The sequence below is a fragment of the Botrytis sinoallii genome (assembly GCF_014898435.1).
Source record: "Botrytis sinoallii strain Bc 23 chromosome Unknown BSIN_012, whole genome shotgun sequence".
Lineage (NCBI taxonomy): Eukaryota > Fungi > Ascomycota > Leotiomycetes > Helotiales > Sclerotiniaceae > Botrytis > Botrytis sinoallii.
The window spans coordinates 1,232,548-1,253,659 of record NW_024066039.1 but is presented as its reverse complement, the minus strand read 5'-3'; the positions used below and the strand labels follow the sequence as shown (position 1 = coordinate 1,253,659).

Sequence of the window (21,112 nt, the reverse complement as noted above, 5' to 3'; positions counted from 1 at the left end):
ATTTTGAGATTCAACCGTAGCCCTCAGCCACGTATGCAACCTCGGCGCAACTCGAACGTCAGCCGTACGAACAAAGATGTCTATTACACGCTCTCTTCATCTGCTTTGTTGCTATAACAATGGCAGAGGCTCTCGGAATTGTCTCTAGTGTTATCGCTGTTATCGATTTATCTGTAAAGGTTACCTCACGATGCTCTGAGTACTACACGAATGTCAAGAATGCTCGAGACGATATCGGACGCCTTCAAAGTGAGGCCCAAGGATTAAAAGCAATACTTGAGAGAGCCCGTTCGATATGCGATGGTCCAAATGGTGTGAGACTTCTCTTGGAGGTTAGCTTTTATAATAATAAGGAATAGTATTATTATAATGATAGTGGAAGATCTAGTCAGTTTAAGCTTGAGGGATAAATCGAATATATAGAATAAGAGTTGAATTGAAGTCAATTTAGAAGAGCTAGGCTGAGTTGAGATGAATTGCTTGCTTTTTCCTAGATTTTCTTAAAGAATATTCTAGGTTTATATAGTTTATAATGAAATTCCAGTATATTCTATGCTTATAAATAAGATCGATTTAAATCGTATCTTATAGAATCATTTTAGATAATAAAAAGAAAGTACAACCAATCAATTTAGCGATATTTCCTGTATACTTCCATCTAGTTCCATTTCATTCTATTCCATTATAAATCAATTTGATAAGAGATACTATTATACAACTATATGATAATATGATTTTATAATATAAGATCATATTATATGTGTATTAGTCATCAAGATATCCCTTATTTAGTAAGATATTAATAAGTGATTTAGTGGACTTATTATGAATCCTCACAACTTCAAGATCCGCAGGGCTTGCGTAAGGGAGTGGAGGACTGCCAGAAGCAACTCGCCCAGCTGGAGACAAAGCTCGAGCCTCGAGAAACAAACAAATTAATGAGTCGCTTTGGGAGACGCGCTTTGAAATGGCCTTTTAAAAGCAAGGAGGTGGATAGTCTTATAAAGAAACTCGAAAATTGCAAGGCCAACATATCTCTCAGTCTCCAAGTCGACCAAGAGTATGTGATTGCGTTCGTATTACAAATGGAAGAAGCTAACGATGATACTTATAGGGTGCAAATTCTTAACATCCATCAAAATAATGTACTTAATAAACTGCGATCTGCCAACAACGCCGCGTTTGACTCCCACGACGAAGAACACAATGCCCGATGCTATCAAGGCACACGAGCGGAACTGCTTCGGCACATATATAGTTGGGCTAGCGATCGAAACAGTCAGTGCATATTTTGGCTAAATGGTATGGCGGGCACTGGCAAGTCTACAATCTCCCGCACCGTGGCCCAAAATCTTGTCGACAGGGGAGAGCTCGGCGCCAGTTTCTTCTTTAAGAGAGGTGAAGGCGACCGTGGCCACGCAGGAATGTTTTTTGCAACAATTGTCACTCAGCTCGTCCAAAAACTACCTTCCTTAGCGCCACATGTTCAAGATGCGATCGAAGCTGATCCAGGAATCTCTGGGAAGGCTTTGGGTCAACAATTCAACACACTTGTTTTGAAACCGTTAGAGAAGATACAAACCGATCCTCAGAAGTCTTCCAGTATAGTGATTCTGGTTGATGCTCTTGACGAGTGTGACCGAGAAGAGGATGTTGAAGCTATCATTCGCCTATTTTCACAAGCGCAACATATTGCATCACTCAAGTTCTTCTTGACAAGCAGACCAGAGCTTCCGATTCGCATGGGCTTTGAGGATATAAAAGGTAAATATGAAAGATTGATTCTCCATCAAATTCCTGATCCAATTGTTAAGGCGGATATCTCTTCATTCATAGAACACGAACTAGCAACAATTCGAGTAAATTATAACAAATCAGTCACCCGAAGCCGGCAATTACCCGCGAATTGGCCAAGTCACGACATCGTTCAAAGTTTAGTCGGAATGGCTATCCCATTGTTTATTTTCGCTACAACTATCTGCCGGTTCATCAATGACCGAAAATGCGGCCAACCGAAGGATCAGCTTGCTAAAGTCCTGAAATATCAGGGTAGAAACCAAGCGTCTAAACTTGATGCAACATATCTTCCAGTCCTAGATCAGCTACTCGTCGGGATTACTCTTTCTGAGAGAACAGATCTATTAGAAGACTTCAAGCAAGTCGTTGGGTCAATCGTCATTCTTGCTAGCCCTCTTTCCGCTACTTCTCTCGATCAACTCCTTGGAGTCCCTGAAGGTACAGTTGACAGTAGAACAGACCTCCTCCACTCCGTTCTAAGCATCCCCTCTCATCCTGAATACCCTATACGACTGCTCCATTTGTCATTCCGGGATTTTCTCACTGATACTGAGAAGCGCAAGACGAACCCCTTTTGGGTTGATGAGAAAGATACCCATAAGAACTTAGCGATCCGATGCCTTGAACTTTTATCGACGGGCGAAAGTCTCAAGAAAGATATTTGCAATCTTCGGACACCAGAAAAGCCACGAGCAGATATTGATAAACAAACGATAGATTTTCACCTACCATCCGAAATTCAATATGCTTGCCAGTATTGGGTATATCACTTGAAAGAGAGTGGAAGTAGTATATACGATAGCGACCAAGTCCACGATTTCCTCAAATGTCACTTTCTCCACTGGCTTGAATCATTAAGCTTGATTGGTAGGCTACGAGAAAGTATTGGGATGGTAGATAGCTTGATGGCTATAACAGACGTATGTCACTCGCTACTCTCAACTACAAGTATCTACTAAATATAAGTTTCAAGCCAATAAAAGGCAGCGAGATGTCTAAGTTCCTTTACGACGCAAAGCGCTTTATCCTCAACTACTACTCTATAGCTGACTCATCGCCCCTCCAACTCTACTCCTCTGTGCTTATCTTCGCCCCTCAAAAAAGTATTATTCGAAATACATTCCATAATTACACTCCTGATTGGATTCTACAGGAGCCAAATACAGATCTGGAATGGAATGCAGTTCTTCAAACGCTTGAAGGGCATAGCGATTGGATTAACTCGGTTGCTTTCTCGGCTGACTCAAAGCTACTAGCATCGGCATCAGGCGATCAAACAATCAAAGTCTGGGATGCAGTTACAGGTATACTACAGCAAACACTCGAAGGACATAACGATTCTGTCAGCTCGGTCACTTTCTCGGCTGACTCAAAGCTATTAGCATCAGCATCACGCGATCAAACAATCAAAGTCTGGGATGCAGCTACAGGCATATTGCAGCAGACGCTCGAAGGGCATAGCGATTCGATCAGCTCGGTTGCTTTCTCAGCCGACTCGAAGCTACTGGTATCGGCGTCAGGCGATCAGACAATCAAGATCTGGGATATAGTTACAGGCACACTACAGCAAACAATCAATGGGCATAACGATTGGATCAATTCGGTCGCTTTCTCGGCTAACTCGAAACTATTAGCATCAGCATCAGGCGATCAAACAATCAAAGTCTGGGATGTAGCTACAGGTACACTACAGCAGACTCTCAAAGGGCATATCAGTTCGGTCAACTCAATCGCTTTCTCGGCCGACTCGAAGCTACTGGTTTCGGCATCACGCGATCAGACAATCAAGATCTGGGATGTAGTTACAGGTATATTGCAGCAGACACTTGAAGGACATAGCAGTTCGGTCAACTCAGTCGCTTTCTCGGCCGACTCAAAGCTATTGGTATCGGCATCACGCGATCAAACAATCAAAGTCTGGGATGCAGTTACAGGTATACTGCAACAGACGCTCGAAGGGCATAGTAGTTCGGTCAACTCGGTCGCTTTCTCGACCGACGCGAAGCTACTGGTGTCGGCATCAGGCGATCAAACAATCAAAGTCTGGGATACAGCTATAGATACATTACAGCAGATATTTGAAGAGCATAGCAGTTCGATCAGCTCGATTGCTTTCTCGGCTGATTCAAAGCTATTAGCATCAGCATCAGGCGATCAAACAATCAAAGTCTGGGATGCAACTACAGGTATACTACAGCAAACACTTAAAGGGCATAGCGATTGGATCAACTCGGTCGCCTTCTCGGCTGACTCAAAGCTACTAGTATCGGCATCAGACGATCAAACAATCAAAGTCTGGGATGCAGTTACAGGTATACTACAGCAAACACTCGAAGGACATAACGATTCTGTCAGCTCGGTCACTTTCTCGGCTGACTCAAAGCTATTAGCATCAGCATCACGCGATCAAACAATCAAAGTCTGGGATGCAGTTACAGGTATACTGCAACAGACGCTCGAAGGGCATAGTAGTTCGGTCAACTCGGTCGCTTTCTCGACCGACGCGAAGCTACTGGTGTCGGCATCAGGCGATCAAACAATCAAAGTCTGGGATGCAGTTACAGGTATACTACAGCAAACACTCGAAGGACATAACGATTCTGTCAGCTCGGTCACTTTCTCGGCTGACTCAAAGCTATTAGCATCAGCATCACGCGATCAAACAATCAAAGTCTGGGATGCAGCTACAGGCATATTGCAGCAGACGCTCGAAGGGCATATTGGCGTTAGGAATTTATCATTTGACATCACAAATTCAACCTTGATTACAGAAGTTGGCAGTCTTAGGTTTAATGTAACCACGAACATCCCTTCACCTTCATCTTCTCGAGTAATGAGTAGTAAAAACCACTATCAAGAATTGAGTGTTAGTGGGTCTTGGGTTACATGGAATGAGCAGAACCTGCTTTGGTTACCACCCGACTTCCGGCCTACAATCTATATTATCTCGCGTAACGGCTCGAAACTCGCCATTGGATGCCAATCGGGGAGAGTTTTCATCATCGGAATAAACGACCCATATAGTAATATTCCAAAGTAAAGTTAGCTATTATATATATAAATATTATGTTCTCAATATTTATTTTTTAGCTGAGCCAGAAGAGAGGTATGGGGAGAGCTACACTTATATACTGTTGTGGATTATACCAGATTCTTCTATGCCTTTCTAACTTACATTGTTCTTGGCTAGTTCAGTTGTGTAATTACATTTCAACTTTGCGGGATGTGACTTGTAGACTGTGGTTGACTGTGGCAGCAATGCGCTAAAATTAATAAGGTTAATCACAAGTCTTTTTCCTATCTGTAAAGGCTTGCTGAGTGTCAAGCATTCTTGGCAAACTACTAGTCCGTGCTTTGAGCTCTAGTCAGAGAATGTCGAGAAACATGAATTTTCCGGCAAGGTGTGCGCAGCCACAAAACATCGCAGCCACATATTTAGTGGTCATAAATATCATTTCATCGAAATTACTATAGCCACACCGCCACCAACCGCGATCCTTGATCGCTCGATTGAAGGAAGTATCAGCCTTTGTGGCGATAGTGTATTATATAGCGTACTGTAATCACTACAACATTGAGAATAAGTTTTTAGTATTGCAGTACAACTCTGAAACCTTTATCTAATCGTTCTACGAATTCAAAAAGCGAAAAAGGCTTTATTGTAGTATAGCAAATCGAGAGGTCCCAGTAAGTCCACACCCCCACATATCGGACACCCCCACATTTCGGACACTTCAAAAACTGAATTTATATACATTTCAAACTTCAATTATTCAACGAGCCTTGAACTTCAATACAATCGCCTGTAGAATCACTATCTATAATAGTAGAGGATTCATTTCCATCAATTTCATGATCTCCAGCTTCAATTTGAGCCTCTTTTATAGCTTTAATCCCAACAAACTTCGAATTTGGAGACGTTCGAACTTTACGTCTTTTTCTGGGAGCAAATTGATCCAATCGATATTCTAACTTCCTGATCCTATTCTCCATCTCTAAGAGTTTATAATCCTTGATATCGAATCCCTTTGTAATCTTGCGAAATAAGAATCGTTGTGTTGCTAAATTCAGGGTTTTATTCTGAATTATTGTATCTTTATATTTTTGGATATCAGATGCTTTATAAGGAGTTTCCCATAAAACAAAAGATGATTCTATATCCAATTGAATCAGAGAATTAAAATTAACCTCAGAATTGGATAGTAGAACTTCGTTATTACTGTTTTTGAGTAGAAGTCGACTCATAAGAGGTTTAGTCATATTCTTAGGCCAAAGACCGCTAGCTTTCCATCCAGCTGTAATATTTTGAAGTGTTAAACCTTCTATTCTGGCTTTCTGATAGCAGGAAAGAAAGTTTCGCTTTCCAATTGGTGTAGAATCTGATAATAGATCTAATTGATTGAGTTTCTTTCGATATACGTTTTTCAAAGACAAGAACACTGATAAATCGAGTGATTGTAGTACATATAACAAATGCAATAATAGAAACAAGAGATATATCTTATTAATAAAGCATTCTAACATAAATTCTGTAGTTTCATAGCTTCCGTGTCCGTCCAAATAAAAAGTCTCTATTTTTCAGGATTGGAGGGGGCACTTTGAGGGATAAACACCTTTTTTAGCTACTCTAAAGCTATACTGTTCATAGTCCATCCATTTTCTGTAGCAGTAAATTGCCAGTTCTTATGCAGAGTGAGATCTATAGGAAACCATTGTTGTTGTACTGATTTCCCTTTATATATAACGAGTGGATTAAGTGCTTTTCCAATAGCTGAAATGCATTCGATAAAAGACATCCAAACTTTCAAACCAGGTTGCTTTTTCTGAATAAATCTTCGACTAGTACTCCCTACTACTAGTCCATTAAGTCCCTGACCCTCCATAATCCCTGCTTCATCCATATTCCATCTGTTTTCTGGCTTAATAGCCTTGATTTCAGGAATTAAGAGATATTGGAACCACTTCTTGATAATATCAGATGTAGCACCAAAGACTCGTGCAGAATCAACACAATATGACCTTTTGGTTCCAATAAAAGGATTCCGTTTGAAAAAGCTCTTTATCCATCTTTTTCCAACTAGTGAATCCTCTCCTCGTATAATGAGAAGGTGATTCGCTATATCTCTTATTTGCTGATATGTTATACTAGTACCAAGAGATTCCTGTACTAATATCCAGTTTGCTAATAGTTCCTCTTGAATCGGAGCTATCTTTTACTAGCTTTGGGCACTTTCTTGATGCGATATACCACCATATATACGATTGTGAAGTGTACTACGTGGTACACCATAATCCAAGCTAGCCTTCCTGATACTAGCTCCATTTACTATCGCTCTAAGCGCTTCCTGAAGATCATCTTCGAGGTAATCATTTTTCATTATATGAATATAATAATTTCAGAATTTCGAATCAATTAATCAAAGAATTGTAGAGTTATTGAAGCTCTAAATATAATAATGACTCAAAGCGGGATGATTTTTGACGTGTCCGAAATATGGGGGTGTCCGATATGTGGGGGTGTGGACTTATAATACAAAAGGAGGCTTTCTACAAATGCAAGAGAACAGTGATAATGCAATAATAATTTTCGGAAATGATAAGTCAGGAGTGCTCTGAAGAAGCATGAAATACAATTGTAGACAAAACAAACAGAAATTTCAACGTGGTTGTGGATTTAAAGTCACTTAAACTCAAAGTACCTACGATTTGTCTCGTTACGGGGTGCGTCTCGGGACACAGGGACAGACGTTACTCTCATCCACCTCTTTATCAACAGTAGCCAACTTGCTTCTATCCACCATCACACTATCGTGCAATTGTCCAGTCTCTTGCAAAGTCTTAATATCGTCTATCATTATAGGCCCATGCGATGTCTCACTGATTTGTGTTTTGGTTTTGTCGGAATTTTCAGCCAACATATTGTCCAACCATTCCTCTGCATGATGAAATGCTCCATTCGAATTTTTTATCCATTTGAGAAGATATTTTTGTACCGCAGAATGTCTGACTTTCATTCCATCGAGAAGCTTTCCAAATTTCATTCCTTGATCAAGAGATTCAGAGTCTAGTTCTGTCAATTCCGTGTCTGGGCTGGTATAGGCATGGAACATGCTTTTTGCCTGTTCCTCGTCAATGTACGTGAATTTGACAGCTTCATCCACTCGGCCTTCACGAAGCAATTCCGGACAGAAATCGTGAAGTTCTTGGAAATAGTTGGTTGTCATGATAATGATGTTCCCCTCGAGAGATGTCAGACCATCAAGCATATTCAAAAAGGTTGCCAACGAAATTCCTTCTTTATTCGACTCGGGTTTATAATCTTCAAACGTACTCGGCTTGATGTCTTCGAAAACAATCATTGACGACTCAGGAAGGCGGTGCAATATTATCTTTAGATCTTCCTCGTTCTGTTTCTGCAGGTTGACCAAACACACATTAAGCTGATAGCGATGAGCCAAGCTCGTAATCGTACTTGTTTTTCCTGTACCTGACTCTCCATGGAACAGACACACAAGTTTGTGCTTGTATCCCAGCTCTTCGTATAGCTTCTTGTCCTCATCTTTCTGCGAGTAGAAAGTGTCAAATTTGAGGACAATTCTCTCCTTCACAGTCTTATCCATGAATACATGCTTGAGGGGGCGACTGGGGATTTTCTTTATTGACATCCAATGTTCATTCTTGAAGCGACGTGCCCATATATCTGATGGTTCGAAGAATCGAGTCTCCTTTTCTTTTGAATTGTCTTTGGTAAGGAGTTGAGAATCGGCAGAATCGCAGAGAAGTTTCTGGATTCCCTTTTTAGGGAAAAACCCATAGCAATTGACAATCAGACTCTGTGTGCTTTCTTGAGATCGATTCTTAGATCTGGTATCAGATTTTGTGCCTGACTGAGCATGAGTCACTCGATAGCGCCAAAACTGGTATCGAAAGTCATGGTCGCCGTATCCGATATAGTAATGCGGCGTTGGCTTCAGATCCAAATTGTCTCTGGCAGATAGCTTATTATCAAGTGATGACATCGTGATATTATAGGAGGTTATTGAAACGTTCTTAAGAATCCACACAGAGACTGATCTGAACAGATCGTCTCCGTCTTCAATTCGAGCTGTACAATATGGCGGGAAGGTATAAAGAATAGCAACACATGTACTCAATATAGTAGATAACACTACAAGATACTTCATTGGCACCCATTCTGATATGAATTGATACAGAATTGTAACAATATCAACATAAATATAAAATTTCGATTGAAATGTTCGAAGGAGGAGCGGGAGAGAGGATGTGAGAATTTGTAACGAATCGAAGGGGTTTTCGTATGTTGAGTTAGACATGGCTTAACGATAGTAATCGGGGGAACTTGAGTTGGATAATGAATTTCTTAAACGTCTATCGTGAGAGATAGTAGAATCGCGTAGTCAAATCGTGGAAGAGATCTGTGAGAACAAATAGTTCACTATGGATCGGAATACGAGAATTTGAGAAAGAGGTGGCCGATAGGATAACTCTAGGTCTAAGAATTCTACACGAGGAACAATCCGATGACTTACAATAAGAAAATTCTTCCATCGCTACATGACTGCGTGGTGGCTACCAGCCCCCCGGACCCACGGGTATTCGATATTGACATCGATTTAACCCATACATTTTCTTGCCTTCACTTTAATCTAGTCTTATTCAAGTAATATCAATATGCCAGTCCAGATACGACTCGGGTATCATTTTCCGTACGTTCACTGAAACTTAGAGTAAGCAGGACTTGGAAACGATTCAATATTATGAGTGTTCGATAGATTGAAGTTATTCTCATTCTTTCAGATTTCTATTTGCCTAAGTTAGACAACAATACTTCGTATTCATCATTCTTATCGTCGAAGGAAGTCCTCTACAAACCAATTTTTGAGAATACTTAGTCCCGTAAGTTTGTTTCGAACCTTTTCGATTGATCTGACTGACGGTTGGATAGAGACATGGCATGCTCTGAGCTTTTCGAATTTCCTGCCCCGATGGCATTTCACTATCTCGATCCCGTTTCCCTAGGATAGGAACATAAATGAACGAAGTACGAGGCCAAAGACGAAACGAACAAAGCTAAATTTGTTTTGTTCGATAGTTATCCTCAGAAATACAACGAGCATAAACTGAGTCTACACGGCCGGGTCTGTTATCCATGCGATGGTGATTGGGAAGCATTTAAACACACAAATCTCAAGTCTAGTAAGAATAATGGTGCCTTGGTGGCACATCTTGCTCAAACATTCAGCTACGTAATGAAAGACTTGACGATAAAGGCTACAGAATGATGGCAATGCAGGGAATGGAACATACTCGTCACAAAATGGATGGCGGATTTGTCAACGAACGTAAATGTTTGGTATCCTGGCGAAGAAAAGCTTGCGCGTTTTGCAAAATCTTGGAAATCGAGCTTTGAAGAAGATTGGAATGTGGTTGATGGTTACAAACGGTAGGACATTGAAGGGGAGAGGTCAAGGATCTCTTTACAATAGGCATCATTCCTCGGTATGAGGTTTTGGCCACATGGGTGGTTTTCCTCTACTCTAGTGCAAATGTAAAGGAAATTCTCATAAACTACCTATGTCTGCCGACTGCTTGTATGAAATTTTAGATATTGAGAACTTGTATTGCTATTAGGATGTCTTTGATGTTTGGCGCTTTCCCTGAGTCAGTGGGTGTTGGTTTGGGCCTTTTGCATAGTTCCGGTCTGGCAGTAGTTTCGCTCAAACACTACTGCAGTATAAACTATTTCAGCCATAATCTATCGATATGATAAATGTCAGTATCCCATTGGTGTCATGGCTAGTTCCGAAAATCGTCAAGGTTAGGTTCCTTTCCTTTGGATGATTAAATATCTCCATCAAGGATGCCGGGTTGGGTTGATTCCGAGTTGTTTGATATTGAGAAGTATTGGTTGGACTGTAGGTATATCACATCATCCAACGAATTAATTCACACAAGAAGTAGGGTACCAACGGCCCGGAGTTTCGAGTGGTCTTCCGAAATGCCAGTGTCATGTGGCTACTGGAGGGTAGAGAACTCGTATCTTTTTCTCAACGTGTTGAGGCTTGAGCTTGCAGATATTGTTTCTGTGGAAACTTGATTGGTTAATGATAATTAATGATAGGAAGATAATAAGAAAGACGCGGATAGTGACAGAAGCCGCATGAGTGATCATCATTTTAGTTTGTAGGCATCATATGGTGATATTTCTCTTACTTTGGGCTTGGAGCATTTAATTGCAGAATTTGTCATCAATTTTGTAACATGGTCTGTATCCAGGTAGTTTATATTCCATGTAAATGGAAGGTGATAGTGATGTATCTAGTCGCTGTGTGAAATCTAGTTCGAATACACACAGCTGCAGAATCAATACAACAAGGTCTAACCAGCATTCGTGGATCAATTGTGATAACCAATGGAACCAACCGTGGGCTTTGTGTATTAGATTCTAGCATCGTGGATTGTACCCCAATCAGTCGTAGCACATGAAAAGAGTGCAATAATTCGCGTATTTGCAATCATGTCTAACCGGGGCACAGACTTCCGTTCCATGTAATAGAATGCAATATCCAGGGTCCTGAAGCTTACTACATATTTTTCTAATAAGAGCTAACCATTTTGGTAAACTCTTTGCAATATGACAGAAAGTGGGTTGTGCTTAGTGAATGCGGAGATTGTAAGGATTACACAGCTTATACCCAATTGACTAGACTATTTTCGTAAACTCGTTGCAAGTATGACGATAAGTGAAAATCAGCCTTTTGGTTTGTACATCAAAATAAGAAACTATTGGTGAATGGCAGACTATAGGCTTGCAAAATTTGTGTTGACACAGGTATGAAATGCCCTTCATGCAACCATTCATTTTGCGCAAACAACATCAAGTTTCTTTCTTTCATACTCTTCTCTTCTCACCATGAGTACTAGAATCGCTTTTCTTGGAGACAGGAATGTTGGAAAGACTTCCATGGCTTCTCGTATGCTTCAACTAGATTACCTTGTGAGTACCTAATCTTCTTGCATCTTCAGTCGCAGTTTGCTTGTGAACTAACATCCCAAAAGTCGATTGATTCCCAAGACTTGTATGCGAGTACTCGAGAAATTTCAACCATTGTGCAACTTGACGAACTTCTCGAGAAAAGCCCTGATTGGGCTGAGTGTTTGGTGATGGTGTACAACATCGGTTCGCTAAAAACATTTGACGTGGGAACAAAACTCTTCACACATGCCTTGGGATATCGAAATCCCCGAGTAGCAATAATGGTTGCAATTGTGGATGGCGCAAACGAAAGAATTGTGAATCAGAATGATGTTGAGCAATTCATGGAAGACTACAAAGGTTTCGACTGGCACTTCCTGGAAACATCAATCAGAGACTTCCAGTACTTATCTCAACCTCCCATTCAATCTTCGTTCTTTCTCGACCATTACTGTTCGTTCACCAGAAGGGATCTAAAGGATGGAAACGTGGTTGATTCTGAGGTCACAGTGGAAGATTCCCTATACTGGAGCTCTCTGCCAATGCCAAAGATTCCATTTGGAGTGCAATCTGGCCATTCATTGGACATATCCTCAAACGAAGAGAGTACAACCAAATCGTCAAAGAAGTCAATGGTAAATGCGATGGGACCTTTTGCAACACAAGGACAGTTATGGGTGCTCTTGGATGCATTCATCAAAGAGGCTGTCGATGCAAGTTGGTACAACGTAGTGGATGATTTTATAGTTGAAGAAGATGCGCAAGAGTGGACTGTAGATAAGGGGGTGAATGGGGATCACCTGGAAAAAGCGTTCCGTCCACCACATGTCTTTCAATTTCAATCGAATGGCGTGATTCAAACCCCACCTGAACAAGAGGCGCCTCAGTTAAAGTCTAAATCCTACCTCGAGAGTACGTTAGGATTCACAGGAAAAATCAAAGAATTGAAGAGCTGGTCGTTGGGAAATGCCAATTTGGACAGTACGCATAGTTTTGAGAGTTTCTTCCTGGAGGAGAATACTTTGGATAATATTGGAGGACGTTTAAGAGTTAAGCTTCGGGGGTTGCGGGATTTGCTTTGCTGTTTATAATGATGAGGATTTGTGACGGCATCTTGTTACTCGTTTGATATAAAAGCCGAGAATCCATATTTGCATTACTATTGAAATCACTCTTTATTTAAATCGAACGAACTACTGCTAAAGAACTCCCCTGGCTTTTGGCAGCGCTAACAGCTCTCACGGTAACCGACTTATTTCTTATAGGTTCTAACTGTCAAGAAAAAGATTGTAGTGCCAAAGTGGACGGGGAAAGGGAAGGTAGACTAGGAAGATGATTGGAAAATACTCTCGACTTGACAAAATATCATAAGGATTACGTTGCGATCTTCAGGCCTCGGGGTAGCAATATATTGAGTACATATCTGTGTATAACATTAGATTTAATAGATAATTTCGACTAATTAAGCGAGCGATTTGTTCTGATCAATCACAAGTCTTGCGTCAATATAAGTTATTTTGAAATTGGAAATCCAGAAGTTTCGGTCAATAAGTTAGAGCAAGGGTATCTGATGGTAGCCTCAAATTTTTTGACATTGTATTTATCTAGTCGATTGAATAATGAAAGTAATTGGATCATAACCCAATAGCACCGGTCTCACAGAAACGCCATCCCATATTTCTCCTTGTTCTCCTTCATCTCATTATTTTCTCCTTCTCTTCTTTCTCAGATTTTAGCTTATGAAATTACAGGACATTGGCTTCTTTTCTACAGATGAAATAAAATATATCAATCTCTACACTCGTCGACAGGTACAAGCGTCCTAATTTCTTTCAAAATGACTTGTTGCCATCTCCATCACGCTTTTGTATCTCATCAGTTCAACATTCACTCCAACAACACCAAGAGAACTCTACCATCTTTATCCAGCCTTCCTTCCATCAATGCCAACAGAGCTTCAGTAGCTCTACCCAGCCTTCCTTCCGTCAATGCCAACAGAGCTTCAGTGGCTCTACCCAGCCTTCCTTCCATCAATGCCAACAGAGCTTCAGTGGCTCTACCCAGCCTTCCTTCCATCAATGCCAACAGAGCTCCAGTAGCTCTACCCAGCCTTCCTTCCATCAATGCCAACGGAACTCTACTACCTCTTCCATTCACTCAATCCCCCACACCATTCAACGCTCCAGAACTTCAAGCCCACGAGCGGCAGCCGCTCGAACCTACAAAATATCAGTGCCAAAAATGCAGCTTGTTCTTTCAAAACTCTGCATGCCTGAGGAAGCACGCGATAGTACACCAAGAACATCGTTCAAAGAACTATGAGTGTCATCGTTGCAATAAAAAGTATCATACAAAAAGCGGTTTGGACCGACACCTAGCAATACACCCAGATTATGCAGGGATGAAACACAAATGTCGTTCGTGCGAAAAGGGCTTTGATATACCTAGAAAGCTCAGGGTCCATGAAGCAAGACACCAAGCCTATGCATCAGGGAAGCACAAGTGTAGTTCTTGCAGCATTTCTTTCAGATCACTTTATGTATTAAAACATCATGTATGCTATTCTAAACCCCTGCCTGTTACCAAAAGGAAGAGATTTCGTTGCGATTTATGTTATATGTCTACAGATCATCCAAACTCTTTGTACAAACATATACTAGTTTCATACCCTGCGCGTATTAACAAGAGCTTCGTATTAGAAAAATAAAAATAGGCTCTAGATAGGGTTATTAGTTTCTTTCACAGCGGTAACAAAACCGAGGGGAAATCGTGGACAGCACACATCAGATAAGGGGATTGGCACAATTTTCAATACCTTTTTAATTTTCAATTCTAGTTTGTAACTTTTAATAGGAGTTTACAGTAACAAGTGAATTTTTATCATATATTCGTGATCAGAGAAAAGCCGTGTTTCAGTTGTTGACAACTCATTCATCCAGTATCCATCCATCCATCCAGTACATATATGATTTTAAAACACCCTCATTCTCTTGAAGCTGATTGGTCGAGAAAAAATACAGAAGATCCAATCAACTTCCAGTAATGGTACAAATGCTCCACAAATACCGCACAGGCAGCCACATCAAAAACTGAGAAATGGATTACATAGCTTCAACAGGTACAGTTGCTATAAGCAATATATGAAATACAGTTAATTAATTATTGTTTATTCTTTGAATTGAGAACTTTCGAATGATGTTATTTTTGATAGTTTTTATACAGTTGTTTGTTTATATATCAATTGTTTTGTTGATTTTGATGGCTTTCGAATACTTACATGTTTCTGATTGGCTTAGATTGGTTCGGAAACTTCAGATATATTTACTCAACTATGAACTCATTGTTACGGCTTCAAATTTGAAGACGCGTCGACAGTGAATATAGTCGGTAAAAATGTAGGTTCGTGTTACGTGTTATATTTCTAACGCTTTTTCTTATGTTTTCTTACTGCATTTCAAATCTCTCTGCATTCCAAATCGACGATATATCCTATAATCATGGATAATGAAATACTTGGTGAAAATGGACAAGTTGATCCTGTATTTGCTAATTTGGTGAATGATCACCCGCCAATTCGATGTCAAGGTTGCAACATGGCCCATGATTACATCTCTTTTCTTAAAACTCTCAAGAATGGTACTCTGAAGCAGATGAAGTCTTGCAAAAACTGTCGAGAGAGAGCTACTGCAAAGCGAACAATTCAAAGAGAGCAATCTGCAATGGAAATAGTACCATTGGGACTATTAGATCCCAATCTGCTTCTTAGACGTCAAGCTCCACTTGCACGCCCAGATCCAATGCACGGTCGAGCTCCACCTCTCACCCCGAATCCAGTTCCATCAGCTCCAGTAAATCGCCTTCCTTTACGGCGTGCACGTATAGATTCTTTCTCCGACAATGAAGATATACAGTCTCCTCAACCTGTACCACCTGGCTCTGAAGAGCAGTTACCTATGATTGCAGCAGGAACTAGGCGAGGGCGGCAACCACGTATAGCCCGTGTTCGAGAGGTGCCACCTGCCTGGATGGATGTATACGATTCTAACGCCCCCCCGAATCATTATTTAGGATCTATGGATAAGATTTGTGAGTTTTGTGGTGCTTTCCATTTCGAAGGAGAAGCAATTAGAGCAAGGATTGGGGAATCAACTCGATAAACAAGTCCCAGGGTCAGGGTTTTCTGCATATCGGGGTCGACTTGAGAAGCCCATGTTTCAGTCATGGTCAGTTTTATGTTGCAATGACGAGGAGTAAAGACTTGCGATATCTTCATGTATTATTACCATTAGATAATGAGAATCAACCAGGTAGAACAGACAATGTGGGTATGGCAGAGGTCTTACAAGGAATTAATGTTTAATAGCTTCAAAAACTCCTTTCGGGTAACTATTCCGTTGCAGGTTTTGCTTATTTTGACCTCAACCAGGTGGATGCTGAATGCTATGCAAGTTTCCGTCAACTCGACTACCATGTGATTCGAATTGAAAAAAGCAAATCCAATCGGTCCATATGGGACTCCCACTTCGCTCTCTCTTTCCCACTCTCTTTTTCTTTTCAGTCTTATTCACATCTACTGTTACCTCCATTGTGTCGTCAATTTTACCCATCGTCAAAAACTTCACTTCTTCCCAAATGGCAAACCAAACTTGCGTGCCACAAGCTTTGCTCCAGAGCAAAGCTCCTACCTGTCGCTGCCGACATTACCCCTCTCCCTACTCCGACTTCTGACCCAGTTACTGCCCCAGTTGCTGCCCCAGTTGCCGCCCCAGTTGCCGCCCCAGCTCCCGCCCCAGCTCCCATCAACCGTGTTGTCTATGATCTCACTCTCGATGGACAGTGACGATGATGGCGGTGCTATTGTTTCCTGCTCCCGCCCCTGTCCCGGCTCCTGCTCCTGCTCATCACATCGACTCTGACAACGAGGTCGTTTTGATTCCACCCCCCCGCGTTCGTCAAGACCGTATCAGAGCTGTCAACCAAACAGGCAGCATTAGACAATCTGAGGCTGCATGTAAAGATGCAGCATCAAGTGAGTTTGTTTTAAACTCATCACTCTCACTCTTACTCAAACTAATGATATCAAGTGTACTGGCATTTGGCGATGGTCATCATCTATTGGATGAAAGAGAATCCCGATTCCGAGCTTGGCGCTTTTCCAATGGAGCCTACTCACATTGGCCAACTTCATGATCTTTTGGCACCCTTCAAGACTATTTGGAAGAATAGTCTTCAGCCATTCAACATCCATACTCTCGCGGACAGATTGGAACGCGCCTCCGCCCCTGTACGCGACCAATTTCATATCTTCAGTATCCGACGCAATACCCTTCATCGACTGTTCCTTCCTAATACCCGCAATGAGGTTCGTACCGTTTGGAGTGAGTACACTGCCAATGGCGTCAATCTCCAGGTTGGCAGACCAATGTTGGTCAGTGAACACTTTGAAGGTTTTTTCCCCGTGCTTTATAAGCACATGGAGATCTGATTGGATGTGGGTACGGTCAAAATGAAGGGGTTTGAAACGGGATGGGTGTTACAACGGCTTTATAACTTTGCAATAATTTTGCATAGTTATATTAAAGAATTAATATTTTTAACTTTTATTGAAAGATTGGGTGGAAGAGGCCTCTATATTGACTATATTGGCTACGCGTGTAGGCGCCTTGATCCCCTCTTGGTGCTCTCGGTGGGGACCAATATGCCTGCCTAGGGTCCGTCTAATCTAGCCTGCTTAGGTAATCGTATTACTAATCACAGCACGTGATTAGCAATGGTAACTTCTATTCCTTTTAACAACTTTGATAATAATAATAATATAATTAACTATTCAATAATTATCCAATCGCCTGAGTGTCTGACAAAGCTGCGCAGCACGAGCGTAGGCGTAGGTCCTGAGGGGCGTTAGAAAAAGCTCGTATGGTAAACATTTATTCTTCGTTCATTGCATAAAATGGTTTCATCACAAGAGCAAATTTATTTCTCATCAGTCGAAATGTGATGGGTCACGAATTGAATGAGTATCGCCAATTCTCTTAGATCTAAGAATATACTAATTGGATTATAAGATAATAGTTGATACTTACTAGCAATCAAATACTTTGGCTCATTTCTTTGAACATAACATGAGAGAATTTCATTGGAATCTGTGGTGTATTTTGGGGGGTAATTTTTGGAATTGGTTTTGATCTGGTTCCTTGTGCTTTTTGGGGGTTTGCTTTCTTGATATAAGGCAAAGAACAAATGACTTAGAAATTTTTCTTTATGATTTCCAATATCCTAAGATAATAAATTGAGTAAATACACTAACAAACCCCCAAATAACATGAAGGTCAAACGCTTCCCATGATCTCATCATCGCATACACTCAAAATCTCTGCCGGACTTTCTTCCACAGATTTCCGATCTTCTTTCTCATGATACTTCATATGTGCATCGAATCCTGTTTGAGTTTTAAATGGACAAATATTGCGATGCCATCTGCAATCGTGCCGAGCACACAGGAGATGATCTCGATTGATACGAGTATGAGTGCTCATATGAGCCTTCAAAGTCCGTTTGGATGCAAGTGGCTTGATGTGACGGGGACAAGTAGTCTGTGGGCACAATAGGGAAGTCGTAGAAGAACTTTTCTTTGTAATAGATGAAAGGTTATTCTCTGTATTAGATGAAAACTTCTCAGTTGTGTTTGGAGGATCTTCGAGAAGAAGAACATCGGGAAAATCTACCATTGATAGAAAGTCCCCAGTAACAGGATCCGGAAGAAGAAATTCCTGAAAGTCCAGGTTTGGTGACATATTGCTAATCCCAGCAACATTGAACAAAGGATCTTGGAAAAGAAAGTTCTGGAAATCCAGTGTTGGTGACGAAGCCGCAGTCATACTGAACTTAAGATCGTTTGGCATGCTTGACCTTTGACATCCCTTCTCATTATGACGGAAAAGCTCCCATTGACATCGAAATGGGACAGAAGAGCGTCTGCAACTCGGATTTTGGCAGCGATAATTTGATACGTCCTTTCCCATACTTTGACACAGTTCTTGTAGACTTCTTACCAAGTCTGATCTGTGGGGCAAATCATCTTCCTTACCATAAAGCATACCAATTATGCTCGTCCTCAACGTTGGCATAAATCTCGTCCCCATTATCTGTTCAAAATGCATTTCCGGTGCATGTTTTTTGACCACTTCCCTTCGCGTGTTGCATAGTCTTTTGACTTCATTTTTAATCTTCATTTCACAGCCCTCTATTCGTGCGTCTTCGATCCGCTTCTTCGCAGCAGTTATTTCAGGGTCCTTGGCAACGATCTCAACGAATTCCTTGGTTATTAGACCCAATGGTGTACCACGATTTGAGTTGAGGCTACGAGCAAAGTTGATTTGTTGTGTACGTTGGTCTTGCCCAACGGTTAGACTTTGTAAATCGATACCGGAATGAGACGCTAGATAGCTATTTTGGAAAACTTTGTCATTCGAATGTCCGAGTATTTTGCCTCTTTCCGCCGATGTGACATGCTCTACACAAGTCAGAATGAGAGCAACAAATCAAATGTTTAATAAACAAGACTCACGATTCAAAACGTTAGCTGAAGTACGTCTTATCACATAAGATGTAAAGATATCCTTGAAGCCTGCACGTTGTGCGACTTTCCTCAGTGAGTGATTGAACGCTTGGTAAGTCAACGACTCAGCGTCCAGAGTTGGCTCCATCGATCGGTTACTCCGGAAAAGAGGTTTGTTCAAAACACTTTCCTTAAATTTTACATCGATGTACTTTGCAGAACATATACTCGGATCATATAATTCCTCAATATTCTTTACTGTTTCAAACGCATCATCGGCAAAAGCCAGAGCAAGAAACAGTGTGATTGGACACATATCTCTAGATGCCAGATCCTCAAATAACTGTTGCTTATAACTAAAGAATACATCAGAAGACACATTTCAAAAATAGAATGTTACTTACACCTCTCCTTCATCATCCCGCTCATTTTTCCTGAGGTTGAATGTGAACAAAATGCTCATCAATGGGCGACCGCCGTCCGGACTTTGCTGTAGAGTAAATTTTATATCCTTCAGATGAGGTCAGCTACCAATGCTTCCCTTGAAATTGTAGTTTATTGCACCTTATATCGCATAGACTGTCCAGTCATATAATAAGCATGTGACTCGATAACAGCACCGGGGCGTGATGCTGTGTATACAAGTATCAAGATCAATAGAGCGATCTGAACTCTAGCACGTTCGTATAGGAAGTTGAGAGGATCGTTCATCCAAAGATATCCGAGTATGTCTTGTAAATCGTTGAGACTAGCGATAGGCTTCGGGCGGGTTTTTGTACTCAAACCCAGGCTTTTTGCTAGACTAGTCTTTATGAACTAAGACTTGTTAACACAATCATGACCCGAAAACATGACTTGGTTGAACTTACAGTGCGGAGCTCTTGCATTGATTCAAGCTCTTCATTATGCTTTCGTTCATATACTGATTTGAACCGAATTGTATATTGAATCAGTGTCTTTATAGAAAGACGCTTGCCTAACAAGCCTGACCGTTCCTTTGCAAGCATAGTAAAAAACCCTTTAAGAACTCTTAGAGTTGGTTTCACATTAACATCATTAAGTCGTGCAAGATAGCTTGGTACAAGATGTCAGCATGTGACTTTGAAGGAGATTGATATCTATGACTTACTCCTCCCAGAGTTTCCAGATCATATTATAGCCACGTAGCGTTGGAGGGACAGATGATAGTGGCTCCTTCTCAAAGTTCTCAGCTTCAAAATCTGCGAGTAGATTGTCGAGTGAAAGAGCTTGTGTCATTTTCGTAGTACTAATTCGAGAAAGAGAATAAAATAAAGAAAAGAGAGAAAATTCGTTTGAAAGAATCAGTTCGATGTTGTGGTGTGATGAAAACAAAAAAGAGGAAAGGAAGATATTTAAATAATAACAGTACACAGGATACCATACTGGATATCCGCATTTCCAACATGGTTGGAACGGAAGGTGGTCGATCGTTATCTTGTGATAAAACAACGGAATTGTTTTTTTAGGAAAGAGAAAAATGTATTACGAAAATGAAGATATATTATGTTCGTTTACGGAAAACGGTTTACGAAAAACGATTTCAAAAGCAGCGGTTATCGGAAGTAGATATATATTTTCCCGACACCGGAATATCAGAAAACGGGCTTGTGGTTTAGTGGTATAATGTTCCCTTAGCATGGGAGAGGTCCGGCGTTCGATTCGCCGCTAGTCCAAGATCAATAATGATTTCGGTCATTCTCTTTTGCCATTTTTGTGGTTTGAGATCGAAGACGGTGAGG

At 41.0% G+C, this 21,112-nt stretch overlaps 6 protein-coding genes across 6 annotated transcripts; 4 read left to right on the top strand and 2 right to left on the bottom strand.

The window, feature by feature from the left end:
- Positions 1-119: 119 nt before the first annotated feature.
- EAF02_007310 (uncharacterized protein) lies at positions 120-4,837 on the top strand (the record flags this gene model as incomplete). Its single annotated transcript, XM_038903358.1, has 4 exons — positions 120-332; positions 816-1,060; positions 1,115-2,717; positions 2,771-4,837. 4 exons carry the CDS (start codon positions 120-122, stop codon positions 4,835-4,837), a joined length of 4,128 nt encoding a protein of 1,375 aa, XP_038756837.1.
- A 2,674-nt stretch (positions 4,838-7,511) lies between these two features.
- EAF02_007309 (uncharacterized protein) lies at positions 7,512-8,816 on the bottom strand (the record flags this gene model as incomplete). The annotated part of the gene is made up of 1 exon (XM_038903357.1): positions 7,512-8,816. One exon carries the CDS (start codon positions 8,814-8,816, stop codon positions 7,512-7,514), a length of 1,305 nt encoding a protein of 434 aa, XP_038756836.1.
- A 2,915-nt stretch (positions 8,817-11,731) lies between these two features.
- On the top strand, positions 11,732-13,278 carry EAF02_007308 (uncharacterized protein; the record flags this gene model as incomplete). The annotated part of the gene is made up of 2 exons (XM_038903356.1): positions 11,732-11,815; positions 11,878-13,278. The coding sequence occupies 2 exons, from the start codon at positions 11,732-11,734 to the stop codon at positions 12,883-12,885; spliced, it is 1,092 nt and encodes a 363-aa protein (XP_038756835.1). The 3' UTR covers positions 12,886-13,278.
- Positions 13,279-15,291: 2,013 nt separating this feature from the next.
- Positions 15,292-15,951, top strand: EAF02_007307 (uncharacterized protein; the record flags this gene model as incomplete). The annotated part of the gene is made up of 1 exon (XM_038903355.1): positions 15,292-15,951. The coding sequence occupies one exon, from the start codon at positions 15,292-15,294 to the stop codon at positions 15,949-15,951; it is 660 nt and encodes a 219-aa protein (XP_038756834.1).
- A 688-nt stretch (positions 15,952-16,639) lies between these two features.
- EAF02_007306 (uncharacterized protein) lies at positions 16,640-17,279 on the top strand (the record flags this gene model as incomplete). The annotated part of the gene is made up of 2 exons (XM_038903354.1): positions 16,640-16,823; positions 16,879-17,279. 2 exons carry the CDS (start codon positions 16,640-16,642, stop codon positions 17,277-17,279), a joined length of 585 nt encoding a protein of 194 aa, XP_038756833.1.
- Positions 17,280-18,123: 844 nt separating this feature from the next.
- EAF02_007305 (uncharacterized protein) lies at positions 18,124-20,609 on the bottom strand (the record flags this gene model as incomplete). The annotated part of the gene is made up of 6 exons (XM_038903353.1): positions 18,124-19,307; positions 19,362-19,708; positions 19,757-19,863; positions 19,917-20,168; positions 20,222-20,426; positions 20,482-20,609. 6 exons carry the CDS (start codon positions 20,607-20,609, stop codon positions 18,124-18,126), a joined length of 2,223 nt encoding a protein of 740 aa, XP_038756832.1.
- Between the last annotated feature and the right edge of the window lie 503 nt (positions 20,610-21,112).